The 15,150-nt window shown below is 36.7% G+C and overlaps 1 protein-coding gene across 6 annotated transcripts in view; it reads left to right on the top strand.

Moving 5' to 3' along the window:
• LOC110461186 (rho GTPase-activating protein 21-like) overlaps positions 1–15,150 on the top strand; it is a 109,110-nt gene that overhangs the window by 63,573 nt on the left and 30,387 nt on the right. For all 6 annotated transcript variants that reach the window (XM_021514547.1, XM_021514549.1, XM_021514550.1 and 3 more), the window contains one exon: positions 10,282–10,434. In XM_021514547.1, coding sequence (XP_021370222.1) covers positions 10,282–10,434 — 153 coding nt within the window. The remainder of the gene's footprint in view (positions 1–10,281; positions 10,435–15,150) is intronic.

Raw genomic sequence — 15,150 nt, forward strand, 5'->3', positions numbered from 1 at the left:
AGAGAAATTCTCCCTAGCCGAGTAGGTAGGAAGTGGCTAATATTTTACCAGGGTGACAAGTCGAACCTGGACCTCTAGCTTACTAGTCTTACACTCTACCGAATGAGCTAAAGAGAAATTCTCTCTAGCTGAGTAGGTAGGAAGTGGCTAGTATTTTACCAGGGTGGCACATTTGTTGAAAATCCATTTTGAAAGTCTAGATTTGTGCTCAATAGTCACAATATTTCAAAAAGAAAAAAAGAAAACTCGTGAACTTGCTCTTACCCTAATTTCTCTGGATGTAGCGTTATAACAACAGATGCATTAGGTTTGTTTGCAGATACCTAGTAAATTATATTTCCTAGGGGTTCCTGCCAAAGGGTTACAACCTTAAAAAACACCTCCGGACTTCACTTACTGTTCCAAGTTTGGAGAGTCAAAGGGTCAAGAAGATTATTGTGTTTTGGCACTTTATGTGACATACTTGTACGTGGGATTGAGTACAATACACCACAGTTGTTTGTGGTTTAACAGTTTAACCATCCCTTGTTTGTAATTTCACGGTCTACAGGTGGACAGTGGGGTGGTGTTACAGGTGTAATAATCAATGGGGGATGAGGTAACGGTGTTTGCGGAGGGTTTTACCTCCGAGTTTGGGGATAAAGGAGAGTGTTTGTGGCGTACCTGTTGTACCTGTCGATTACAGATACAACGGTAGCGTTTAAGTGACTACCTGGCCGTAAGGAGGACCCATGGCCGCCGGGAGATTGTTATCAGAGTTTTGTTGAATGAGGGATACGTGGGGCTTTGTGGTTGTGTGACGGAGCTGATATGAGGACTTGAGCTCTCGTACAAATGTTTCCTTGTGGTATTTATGTGTTATTTATAAACATTTGGTGTCCTGTCCGCGTCCTCCATTGATCCGCAGGACTCTTACTCGCGCGTCCACATGGCATTCCACATACACCTAGTGTGTATACTCTAAATTGGAATCGTTTTTTTGCCAGCTTTGGTATTTATGTGCTATTTTTAAACAGCAATTTAAATGTCCTTTAAAGGGTAGGTGGAATGACCACTACTGGCCACTGATCTACTGTCGGCTAAACTCCCATGTCACGGAATGCAAACAGACTCCATGTGATTGAGGATAGTGTTAATTTGTGTGTGTGTGAGTGTCGGAGTCAGCTTCCTAGTGTGCCGCGTTATGTGTATGGACTTTGGAATAACTACTGTATTTACGTAATTTCTCTGACGTTAGTGTTTCCTTCACAGCAATGTTTGTCTGATACCTCAGTTAGTGTATATATCACCTGACTTATGTAAGCTTGGCACCAAAATGGATGTACCATGTGTGGCTCACCGTAATGTGTAAGTACATGTATTCACCTGTTAGCTTTATAGTTAAACAATATAGCAGTGCTCCTTTTGTATAATTCATTCTTAAATAATCTTATAACTATTGTGTACATTGTTCTGATACTGGCAATTTTAGGGTCCCTGAGAACCAACATTTGAGGTCTTGACTGATCTACACTTTGGTGCTGATATCAATAACGGATGTTTTTAGAGATATTTATTTTCAAAACCTTTGAGAATTGTATATATTTTGCTAATACATGTATGGAACTTTGTGTTAGGAAGATGGTGTCTGATTGTTTACCGTGCTGTATACAAATTTGGTTCCAATCAATACCCTACTCTGGTAGATCATCTCTTAATGGTTGCCTTCAACCGTGGCATTTATACCAAGGTCTTAATATCTGCCCTAGTATGGCAGTTTAGTCCCAATACAGTATACTGGGAAATATTCGCCCAGTCAAATTTTCGTCCTTTGATGGTAAAATCTATATCCGCCCAATATTAAATATGCCCTTCTCATTTAATAACTATGTATATTATGTGGGTTACAAATGTTCGAATTTCGAAGGAACCTACTGTGACAATAAGTAGTCCTAATTGATGCCCTCTTGGGACAGCTAACATATTGATGTATGCCCACCTGATGCAGTTGGGGGCCGTAATTTATGCCCAGCTGCAGTAGTTTGGTCGCAATATATGTTCTACTGTCAGGCAAAGAGTAACTGATGTGTAGGTATTGTGTACGTCAGTTGTGTACGTAGTATATAACTTAGTGTAATCAGCCGTATCAGAGTTTACTGATAAAACTACAAACAGACTGATTGGTCTGTCTCGGCTCTCAGTCTTAGAACTCAGACAGTATTACATCACTGAATATCATTTTTAAAAATGTCTTCAAAGTTTCTGTCATATTTGTATAGAAAGATGTCATGACTGGTCTAAAAAGGGCATATGTAATTATCTCAATCACCCCTGAAGACACATTTGAACTCTTCCGAATCAAAAGTTGGAATAGTTCATTATGAAATTTCAGGGATGAATGAGTTACAAAAAAATGAAAAATGCCACAAATGGAAAAGGGAGCTTATGATAATGTAATAATGATAAAACATATGTTGTCACATAACAATTTTGATGCTGAACATTTTACACAAACAACAATGTTTGAAATGTAGTGAGCTATGATGTGGCCGATTAAGACTGTAATCGTCAGAGATCCTGTAATACAATATACACTTGTGCCATTAGACTGTTGATATATTGTGCGATAATACTTGTCCGAAATTGACATTTGAAGTGTTCTTGGTAATGTCAGTTTTGCCAGAAGGAGACAGTGTGGGGGGATGTATTATATTATAAACTCAGTGTGTTGGAAATTCAACAGGATATGTTTAATTGAATAAAGAAAACTTATCGCATTTGAAGATTTTTTGCATCAATGTTTTGTTAGAAACAATTAAGTAGCGATTATTTGCAAATCCTTTATAGTGGCTACAGCACTTGATGGTTTCCTTCTCCAGGTTGATAACCTCAGAAGTGGGTAGCTACAGGTCACCTGATAGGCCCGAGCTACCAGGCTGTGATATGGGGGCCTTTGTTCTGAACCGTTTCATGTCTATATCCTATTACCCCAGGTCTACAAGTGGACGAATATATTATGTCATTACAACTCGTTTTCGGGCTAATGTAAGTGTTATGGGTTCTATCCATATAAACTTGATAGGTTTAATTTTGTTGTCTAGAAGTTATGAGATACACACTCACTCAGAGTCTGTATTTAATTAAAGACCTTTGTCAGACAGTCTTGACTTGTTAAGATCGCCTGCTTGAAGACTCTTCACCATAGGGAATTCCAGACCTAGATGTTGGCTATTACATTCACACTTGCCTCCTTCCCGATCCTAAAAACCCTACCAGTGACATCACTGCACTCTCAAAGTCTATGAGAAATGAGGTTTAATTATTATAAATAGTATGGTACTTGTATGATACAAATAATTACCAGATCCTTTGCCCTTACTCATCAAATTTGTCTCCTTCTTTCTTTAACCCATTCACCCCTAAAATCACATTTGAACCTTACCAAATCATAGACAGGGCAAGTCCAGTTTAAATATGTAGGGGTGAATGAGTTAATACCTGGGTAATATCACCTGCAGTCATGTTTGTAAATTGTGTTTAGTTTATTGAATATATTAGGAAAAATTAAGACGTACAATTATGATCTCTTTGATGTTTCATGCTAAGATTCAAACAAGGGGGAGATAATATAAGCTAGCAAAAGAATGCAGCTGAGAAAAATTATTGTCTCAAAATTATTTTACAAAACCTTGCGAGACTGTCCTGTAACTTGTTGTTGCCATATAACAATTGGCACTGTATAACATTCTTATCAAATATGTTGTTGACAATGATGGGAGGGGAGTATGCATTGCAGTTATTGGTGGCAAGCGTTTGGGGAGGGGATCATGCATTGTGTTATTGGTGGCAAGCGTTTGGGGAGGGGAGCATGCATTGTGGTTATTTGTGGCAAGTGTTTGGGGAGGGAAGCATGCATTGTGGTTATTTGTGGCAAGCATTTGGGTAGGGGAGCATGCATTGCAGTTATTGGTGGCAAGCGTTTGGGGAGAGGATCATGCATTGTGTTATTGGTGGCATGCGTTTGGGGAGGGGAGCAAGCATTGTGGTTATTTGTGGCAAGCGTTTGGGTATGGGAGCATGCATTGTGGTTATTTGTGGCAAGTGTTTGGGGAGGGGAGGATGCATTGTGGTTATTTGTGGCAAGCGTGTGGGGAGGGAAGCATGCATTGTGGTTATTTGTGGCAAGTGTTTGGGGAGGGGAGTATGCATTGTGGTTATTTGTGGCGAGCGTTTGGGGAGGGGAGCATGCATTGCAGTTATTGGTGGCAAGCGTTTGGGGAGAGGATCATGCATTGTGTTATTGGTGGCAAGCGTTTGGGGAGGGGGGCATGCATTGTGGTTATTTGTGGCAAGTGTTTGGGGAGGGGAGCATGCATTGTTGTTATTTGTGGCAAGCGTTTGGGGAGGGGAGCATGCATTGTGGTTATTGGTGGCAAGCGTTTGGGGAGGGAAGCATGCATTGTAGTTATTGGTGGCAGGCATTTGGGAGTGCATGTTTCGATGAGTGTGACATTATGTTGCTTTCGACTCTGTTCATCCTAACATGTATAGAATACTTCAGCCCACGTACACTTAAGAACAACTTGATCTGAAAGAGTCATTGAGCAATTACACATTCCTGGGATTAGAAAGCCCATGTTTGACAGATACTACAAATAACATGATACCTGTACCGTTACCTGCTGCCAACCACACTCAGCTCTATAGGCGTAAGATAGTCAGTGCTAAGGAAGGTTTGATATACATTTACGGTCCGTGTGTAACAGAATAATTGATTGTAGTTGATACTTAACATTATACCTATAGGTACATGGAAAGGTGAATTTATGATACAGTATATGTGTGTATTGTAGGCTGTAGTTCTAGGGCGAGGTATTCAGGTACTGTGCATTTATTATTAACCATGCATTTGTCACTACAACATTGGTACCATCTGGATCCAATTAATCAAATACGGAGATGACAATTTCATACTGTCATATTCATAAATTTCTCATATAAAGGATAGTTTATAGTTTGGTACAGCCATTTGCACTATAGATCTGTTCTACTTTATTTTGATCATGTAATAGCAGTTAATCTGTGCTTGTACATACATTTATATAAAACATAAAATGTAACAGTTTGAAGTTTAATCGGAGAAGTACAATATGACAATTAAATAAAATCCAGTATATACTTGTAATTGGCAGAATGTATGTAATTTTAGACCTTTGTAGCTGCATACAATGAAAAATTGAATATCATATTTGTTAACACATATACATAGCCTTTTTTCCATTTTACCTAATCTGTACATATGAGTATTTTTAAATACAGTGTTCTCTAAGACTTTTTCTGCTCTACCTAAACATGAGCAATAGAATATCATACTTGTACTACCTAGTACACATCTGTATGACCTTTTTCTACTGTACCTAAACATGAGTAATAGAATATTATACTTGTACTACCTAGTACACATCTGTATGACCTTTTCTGTTGTACCTAAACATGAACAATAGAATATCATACTTGTACTACCTAGTACACATCTGTATGACCTTTTCTACTGTACCTAAACATGAACAATAGAATATCATACTTGTACTACCCAGTGCACATCTGTATGACCTTTTCTGTTGTACCTAAACATGAGTAATAGAATATTATACTTGTACTACCTAGTACACATCTGTATGACCTTTTCTACTGTACCTAAACATGAGTAATAGCCTATCATACTTGTATCACCCAGTCGGCATCTTGACGACCTTTTCTATTGCACCTAACAATGAGTAATAGAATAGCATACATGTACTACCCAGTACACATTCATTGTACCAGTAATAGTACAAAGTAATGACATTTAGCGTTTCCATGCCAACTCTCCGTGATGACACATACCGTTAGGTATATATAAATAAAGAAGGTGTGGGGGCCAGGCCAAATTGCATTCTTAACACTTATATGCATATCTGTGTATGCAATTAAGCTGGTTATGATTATAAGCAGGAAATATGCTGTAATTTCTTCTCATGATCCCACAGACATTTATGGCATTAATCACCTAAAACCCCTAATGTCACAATTGAACCTTACCAAATCAAAGACTGGGAAAGTCCAGTTTAGATATGTAGGGGTGAATGAGTTAAATTTTCAGCCTCCTACTTGACACTTTACTTACTGTAAGAATTATGCAACACGCTCATTTTGTGCAATAATTTCTTGTCAAATTTTATTTGATTATTTTTATTCCGTATATTTAAACTTCAAAATATTTCTAAATAATTAAAATATATATATACATATTTTTCAGGATCTTTACTTTTCCTTATTTTGAATACTGATTAAAATAACTTATCTATGGTGAGCATGACTCATTTGTAATCTCAACGTGTACAAGAGTCAGATAGGCCTGGAGAATTTTATCACAGTATGTACGATTATCATCTGATTTTGATTCTAAGTTACTTCCAGAGACAGCTGGAACCCTTAAGAAACCTTTAAAGACAGTGTAAAATTTTAAATATCATATACATAGCATATATCTACATGATGCTATCGTTAAGACAGTGTTGGAGAGAAGAAAGACAGTCTGAGGAGAAAAAAGATGGCGTCAGAAAAAAACCATGACAGGGGAATATAAAATAATGCCACAGAATTATGAGAGGAAAAAAGGGGCAACTCTTAAGATTCAGAAATCAGATCTAGAATTGGAGAAAGAAATTAGCAGGAACAAGGTACATGTAATGTCATCAGAAAGCAACTAAAAAACAAAACAAGGTAAAAATAATGCCGGTGAACTATGAGAGATTCATGCTCAAGAGAAAAAGGGCCACTCTTAGATTCGGAATTACATCTAGACTTGGAGGTAGAACTTAGCAGGAATGAGGTAATGTCAGAGAGGAAAAAACAAAGGGCTGGGGCTGGGATGGGGTTAATGCCAGAGAATTATGATAGATACATGCTAGAGAAAGGGAAAAAGGCCTACTCTAAGATTCTGAATTTGATCTAGACTTGGAGATAGAAATTAATATAACTTCAAAAAGAAAAAAACCAGAAAAACATGCCGGAGAGAAAGAGATGGCAAAAGATAGAACTTCGTGGCAATTAGGTAATGTCACAGAGAAAAAAATCAGGACACAGAAATATAATGCCTGAGAATTATGAGAAATACATGGTCAGGAGAAAAAGAACAACTCTTATGATTCTGAATTAAGGATTTTCATTAGAACATAGCGAGAATAAGGAAATGATGTGAGAAAAGATGGTCCCCCAAAAAAGGTGACCTGAGCTTAAAGGCAATCTCTTATACAGTGTTAATCAGTGGAATGGGATAATCATGGCTGTATACCAACACATAACTGTAGCAGATTAATGTGTGACGGTGGTATTTTGTGTTGTGATTCCTGTGTGGAGACTCAGATAATTGGTATGTGTGAATCTCTTCATCAGGGCCGCCATGTCATGTGTGATTACCACCGACCTGACAGCTTTATGTGATTCCATTGAGCGGTGTTCGCAGGAATAGACTAATCCGTATCTATTGCATGTTTGGTCTGGTTTGCAGATGAGTTTTACAATGGGCTTCATCACATTTAGATCACTGTTTTAAGTTTATTTTTCGACGATAGATTGTGCTTTTTCAAAATATTTGAAAACTCAATCCTTCAAATGTTTGGTCTGGATCTGTGAAAAGCTATATGGTGATTTTATCATGCAGGATCAGTGTTGCGTTTTTTTTCCTCCTGATTTGGTAGATATGGTGTGTTGGCATGGAATGTGTTTATTTCATAAGCTGCTGAGTGAATACTTCGTACTACTTAAGTGTCTGTGATCACAAACATGCTCAGCCAACAGATTGCAGAGTCATCCTCTTCTGAGTACATGTAGGTATATTCTGCCTATTGTTTAAATAATTTACTTTGCAATGCTTTGAAGGAATGTTGGTTTCAAGGTAATATTTCAGTGATCATATTTCTCATAAAAACATGACATATGTAGTTGTGTTGTGTCGTAAATGCTGACTCCTAAATACAACTCTTTTTTTTTCATTTCAAGTGTTGAATTTCAGACAAAACATATCAGGTTGATATTGGTATACTTAGCTTTTGTATCACAGAAAATGTATCGTCCAGGTATATGAAGTATGAAGTCATGTAAACTAGAAATGATAGGAAGTAAAAAATATGTTGCTTAATTTTCAACCTACTATATATACAATATCATTACGATGTGTACATTTCACTGTTAACTGATGTTTCCAACGAGGCTGTGTAAACAGGGAATACGATCCGTTTGATGTCGTCTTCACTTTGGGTTACACACTGTAATCTCGTGCATGTACTTAATCCCGGAGGATATTACATTAGTAGCGTAAAAGACAAAAAACAGGCACTTGCACTCTCGCTACTTACATTTTATTACAATCCTCCGAAAAAATCACAAGATTTATGTCTTCTTTGACAGAATCTGATAGTGCTGATACTTAAACATTCCAGGAATAAACGTGTTATATTTACATATTCTTAAAAATGTACAGTTGATAAACACGCAATGGTTTCTACACACCGACCTCTGACCTTAAGTGAGAGGTATATAGAAGGTAAACATGCATAGATACCGTATAAGGTGAAGCAAGATGAGTGTGATTGTTGATTTAATTCACGATCATATGGTGGATTGTATCAGAACTGAAGCTGGAGGCCTAGAGGTACATTTGTAATTATAGATTTGGTTTGATGACCGCGGCGACTATGTAAGTGGCCAGATGTTTGTATAACCTTATATACTACACATTACGGCTGATCTCAACGTGATGACCTCAGGTGTTTCCTTATAAACCTCGGCCGTACTGTTCAGTGTTCATATGTTTAGAGGCTTGTGTCATTTCTGCTGCGAATCTGGGGAGATTTTCATTTACAAAAGAGCATCTTTAATGTGTGGATTCCTGTTAACAAGTTGGAGTTGATTTTGTCAGTGTGGATTGGTGGATATCATAAAAGGAAACGGGAATAGCGTGCCTACCGAGCTTCTGTTCGGGATCTTAACCTATAATTTGTTTAAGGATCCTCGTACCTAGAACTAAGTATTGGTAGCTGGTTTTTACCGGCATGACTATAGCCTTGATATATCATTTCTGGGAAGAAACCCGAATTACCTTGTGGGATTTTCATGAAAAAGATAAAAGATGAACTAAATAAAACAACATCAAGTGTTCCGAGTGTAAAAATTCATCAGGGCTCGACCAAGACTCGAACCCTGGACCTCACATTGTTAATGGAAGCATATCCAAAGGGGACTTAAGGGAAGGTTAGTGTATAAAAGTAAAACAGCAGTGCAGTGGGACAGGGATCCTTAAATATGTGATGCAAGCAAATCAGAAAAAAATCCTGGTAGTACAATTTTATTTTGAGCTTGGTTGACATATTTCTTTTTCATGAATGCAAATCCAAGGCAGTTCCTGATATTTTATACTTTGTCAACATGTAATCTTAATCAAAACAAATTGGGAAAATATGTCTGAATGAAGATTGAGCATTGTAAAATTTTCATTTTTTTTTTTTTTTAGCGTAATTTCTATTGCCAGATCTGTTTATGTGTTTCTATATTTAGAGTTTACTAAGTAAGGACAGGATGTGTTCCTCAACATGTTTTACCTTACCTGTGATGAGGTGGTACAGGTGTATACAGTCACATGTACATCTATGATTACCTGTGATTACTGGTGTTCCGGCCATGAAGTGTTGTCCACTCGGACGGTCAAGTCTTTGCCTCATGTTTATTATGGATGTCCAAGTAATGACCTAACATAATTTTAACCAGGGATAATCCTGCTGTATCACCACACAGACAGGGTTCACTAACCCTGTGCAGTGGTGGTGTTACATCACTAACGAATACTGTGGGGGTTTTCACTGACCAATGGAGGCTTTAACTGTTAGATATTGGATGTACTACGTCACTACAAGTCGATTTGACCCTTAAGTTGGTCTTCTGTCAGTCACCCTGGGGTCAATAGTTCACCTCACCCTATGATCATTGAAATAGCTGACTGATGACTTAATCTATAAGTAAGGAAACATTTGCTATGATGTCGTAATACACAGATTTAATGATCTAGACTCCCAGCTGTGTGGGATCAATGTACCTGGGGTTTTCTACTTCCTCGTATTGGGGTCGCTCGAAGTCCATCTGATAGTACTCTATAGTGTTTCATAACATGGCATGTCAATCTTTTTTCAGAATATACTAGAATGACAGGTTATCATTCCTTTATCGCTGTCTATATTAAATTTGGTTATTTTTTTGTTGTTTCAGCCGAGTGAAGATGACCAGCCACTGAGTCCCTTACTACCCCCCTGGAACGGCCCACGGGCAGTGTTTATCCCGAGGACTGACCAAGGCTACGGATTCACCCTCCGTCACTTCATTGTCTACCCCCCAGAGTTTTCCCTACAAGACCAATACGAGGTAAGCAAGACTCCCATGTTTTCCGAATTCCAGGGTGAAGTCCGTGCCAGTATATCTGTTTTTTTTATTTCGCTTGTGAATTATAGTTATTTGACATATGATGTCAGGGATCCAAATTGCTGATTTCTAATGAACCTGACGATTTCCGATTTCTTGGGTAAAGTTTGTTTCTGAATATCTATATTTTAATTCGCTTATGAATTTTAATTATTATTCGACAGTTGATGTCAGGGATTCAGCTTGCTTATTTCTAATCGACTTTGAGTTATTAACCTGAAGTTTGAATATCGCTGCCTCACATTATTCATCGTGAATTGGTTTTTTTCTTTCGCTCAAAATGTTCTTGATCACAACGGTTTCACTATTGCCTTTTACGCTCTCAATGAAGAGAAAGTATACATCAGGAGCATGCATATTAGTAAACAGTATACAATATATATATATATATAGTAGTTATATGTTAATAGTGAAATCAATACTTGGTGAATGTAGATTTTACCAATGATGGGCATTTGTTTCATGTTATACAGTTTATGATAAATTTTATATTTTCTCTTCACAATTTCAGGTAAATTGTGTAATAAAAGCACAGGATGTTCCTTCCATTCTTGCAAACAAAATGGTTTTATTCCTTAAAGTCTTTTAGGTTGTGAAAGTTCAATGATGCAGTTCTTCTATATATGATGTTATTGAGCTTACAGACTTATTCAATGGTCATTAACTTATCTAATGCCTATCTGTTGAATCGGGGGGGGGAGGGGGGGGGGGAAATGTACAACTAGTTACACAATGGATAAAAGTTTTAAATTACTGAAGGCCATCGGATTCAGCAGATATTTATGAACGCACTCAAACCGAGTTTTGATTGATAACCAATGAACTTTTCTGGTGCAAGAAACATTTGTTTCATTCACCTCACCAGAGTCTAGTATTGCTGTCGGTGTTTATAAACAGAACGAACCTTTCAAACTTACACAACTACACACTGGCAAGGCTACCCGACATAGACAGAACACAGACGTTTCAACAAAGTCAAGTATTGAAAATACACATCTGGATTTTTTTTTTTCGAAGGCTGGGTTTGTTTCTGTCATTGCTTTTCTTGGCTTTTAAAACTGAAAGAAAGTTTTGTATGAAAGGAGTATCTCAAGTATTGCAGTTATAACGAAGACAGACAGAAAACAGATTTTAGGGACCTGTCTGTTGTGTAACAGAAGCAAGGGAAAGACAACATGTGGGAGAAAATGTTTCGCAGTGATGTTTGTAAAAGCTTGGAAGCTGCCATAAAAAGTTTATATAGTCATCAAGAACAGTTCTGTGATGTACAAAGGTGACAGGAAGTGTAAACAACAGTTCAGTCTGACAGACAGATGAAGCTTTGAAGGAACCTTCCCAACACTAGCCTCGCTGTGTATACTACCTGATGGCAAATAAAGATGAACATGCACTGTCTAAAAGGGGAAAAAATAAACATGATGTTGTCAACGTAACATGCATTCAGGAGATAAGCAAGTGAAAAAAATGATTATGCTTAGATTTAATGATTAAGTTCAAAAGTATTAAATGTAAGTTTTAAATTAAAAGTTTGGCATACCAGACAACCTTCCCCATTGTTTATCTCCCCTTTCTGCAATGTTCCCATCTCCGGGTCAAAACTGTCTCCACTACCAAACAAATTCTCCTACTATCGAAAGATGTCTCTTTCCTTTTGATTTCCTTTTGAACACAAATTATCATATAAAAGTTCTGTTTCTAGCACACTGTTCTTATGGTCTGTATACCAAATATATGGAAATTAAAAATAGAAAGGGATTTATCAAGCCCCACCCCACTCTTTTTCTGTTTGTAAAAGGGAATGTTATCTTTTTTGCTATTTCAAGATAAATACCCAGCTTTCAAAACAACAAATGGGGTAAAACTATAGATATGTTTTCCATTTCACAATTCATCACTATTTGAACATTTCAAAGTTTTGACGAAGATTTCCCCCAATTTGAACTCCATTTTCAAAAATACCATGATTATTATAGTAATTAATCTAAGAAAGATCTGTTAGAAGTTAAATATGACATTTTCAAAAAGAAAAGCAAAAACATGAAAAAGGAGAAGAATTTGAAGGTGTGAGTTAAAGAGGGAGTGTTACATTGTTGAAAGTTCACCCCCTACTTGCGTGATATGATGTGTCAGACCGAGTGTTATGGTCGGAGTATTAACAGATAGGAATTCTGAGGATCTTCGTGGGAAGCGTATCATTATGTTTAGAATTTGTGTAAACAATTAGAATAACATGCCAGCTGTACGGATGAAAACGATGCAGAATCGTGCGTTCGTTTTACTTGAATGAATCACTTTACCAACGCAAGACTGTACAGGGCATGTTTTGCACATGCGATGCACATGTTGTCATCACATTTCCCTGCAATTTTGTTCACTCGGAACCCTTGGCCCGCCGTAAATTAGCAGTGATGAGGCATCTTGTAATCTTAATGTAGAGTAACGTTAATGGGAGAACGAAAAACTGAAAGAAATGTGTCCAATTCAGATGAAGGAAAATGTGCACTTTTTATTCGTGTTTTTTTAAGACAAAAGATTTCATTCATATGACTTTTGTAAACACACAGTGTAAGAACAGTGTATAAGAACACAACATAATACAAACATATCAAAAGATGTTTGGCCCTCTGATGCAATTATTATAATGTGCTCAATGTTAATTAAGGGGGGGAAAAAATAACGACATTGACAGTGAGTGAGTGAGTGAGTGAGTGTGAGTGAGTGAGTGAGTGAGTGTGAGTGAGTGAGTGAGTGAGTGAGTGTGAGTGAGTGAGTGAGTGATGATCGGGGGTGGGGGTGGAATTTCACTAAAAAGCGGGATTTTCCATCTGATATGCGTGCACTCAACTACAAAATGAAAGTAGGGACTTCACACTTTCTTAATGAGCAGTTTTTTTGGGTTTTTTTCTGTCTGTTAGGAATTTATTTATGTTACATGGAAATATTCTTGATTAATTATAAAGTTGGAAAATTTAAACACCCTAGAAATGAATCAGAAAAAAAAATCTGGAAATGAGATTGTGCACAAGAGATAAATATTAATTAATCATGCTAAAGAACGTTTTTGGGATCCCCAGAAACAAAACTCTAAATCAAGATGTTATGTAATCGTGATCCCTAAGACACGATTCAATGGCAAGACAGGAAATCTGAGAATGTGAGTCACTTTAAATGTTTAGATGCTGTCATCTAAGGTTAAACTAATTCATATTCAAGCCAGAATGTTTTTCCAATTTGAAAGAAAATTCCTTGAAAAATTTGCATCCTTAAATGACCTCAGCTTTAAATAGAACGTTACAAAAATAAAATAAAAACCTTGAAGTTATGATACTTTATCAAAATCTATTTTAGGCCTTCTAATTGTCAAATTACTGCCCAAAAACTTATGATATATGACACGAACTAAAAAAAGAAAATTACTGTATTTGTTTAAAGTATGAAATTTAAAAAATAGATTTTTTGTAAATTGAATATAGTGGCTTATGAATTGAAAGAAGCTGATATGCACAACCAAGAGCTCCCAAGGCCACTCAGTCATGATAATATGTCATTTTGTGATCTTGTTTCATAATTCAGCAATTTTATCCGTTGAAGACCTCTTTTGAACTCATTATTACAATTACCTTGAAAATAATTAGCTTTCTTCTCTAAGTAGTTCAAATATGCTAAGATATAATTAAGAAGAATTCAATTTTGAATTAGATTCCGAATACGTTAAAAGGATAACCTTCCTGATGTAATTTCAATGTAATTCCATCCTATCTGCAAAGAGCCCCATGTCACACCTGTCCATTTGTGATGTACTTATGACAGGTCCAATTATACCCAATTACAGTAAATGGGGGGAGGGGGGGGTGAAAGATAATTTTTGTGAATTTCTCAAAATTAGCTACAGTTATATTTTTACTAATTTTTGCGAACTGGAACTATATGACTACTGTAAAACTAACATTGAATTAAAAATGTATTCACAATTTTTTTTGAACTCAACAATATGTCTAGATGCTAGTGCTGACTTCCCCTTGTAAACGAATCTTCTATAGTGCAGGACTTGCCAATTGTTACAGGAAAATACAAACTTGTCCACCCTCCACTACAACAATAGAACCTCCTAGATTATTGGCGCAGACTAAGACCTTGTCAGCTTTTGTGGACACATTTTTCAGGTTACAAAAACCTCCCAAAATCCTCAGTATACTTATCACATGTATCACAAATGTATATAATTGATGAAGATATCTGGATGGCACTGTCACAACAGGAAAAGGATAAAGGGTATTTACAAAGGATGGAGCACTTATTAGGTTAATTACAGTATCAAGAAAAATCTTCTTTGAAACGTGAACACTACCAGCATAACATTCAAGGTATATATTATAACTCTATAGAGAAATTAACAATGTCTAATTTCACTATCATTATTCGTCTATTTACGCTGACTTTTAAACATTTTCTTGTCTTGACAGGATGTAACATCAGCACTACACTAAAGGATCTGAAAGAGTTTCCTGTTAAGACTATAAAGAAATTATTACAAAAAGAAAAATAAACAATAAGGACTCATTGATGTTAATTGCTTCACATGAAACATAACTGGTACAATTATCGTTAACATCAGACAGGACTGACGGTGTGATACAGTTATTGTACAGAGGAGAGACA

This window comes from Mizuhopecten yessoensis, unplaced genomic scaffold (genome assembly GCF_002113885.1).
Source record: "Mizuhopecten yessoensis strain PY_sf001 unplaced genomic scaffold, ASM211388v2 scaffold10589, whole genome shotgun sequence".
NCBI lineage: Eukaryota > Metazoa > Mollusca > Bivalvia > Pectinida > Pectinidae > Mizuhopecten > Mizuhopecten yessoensis.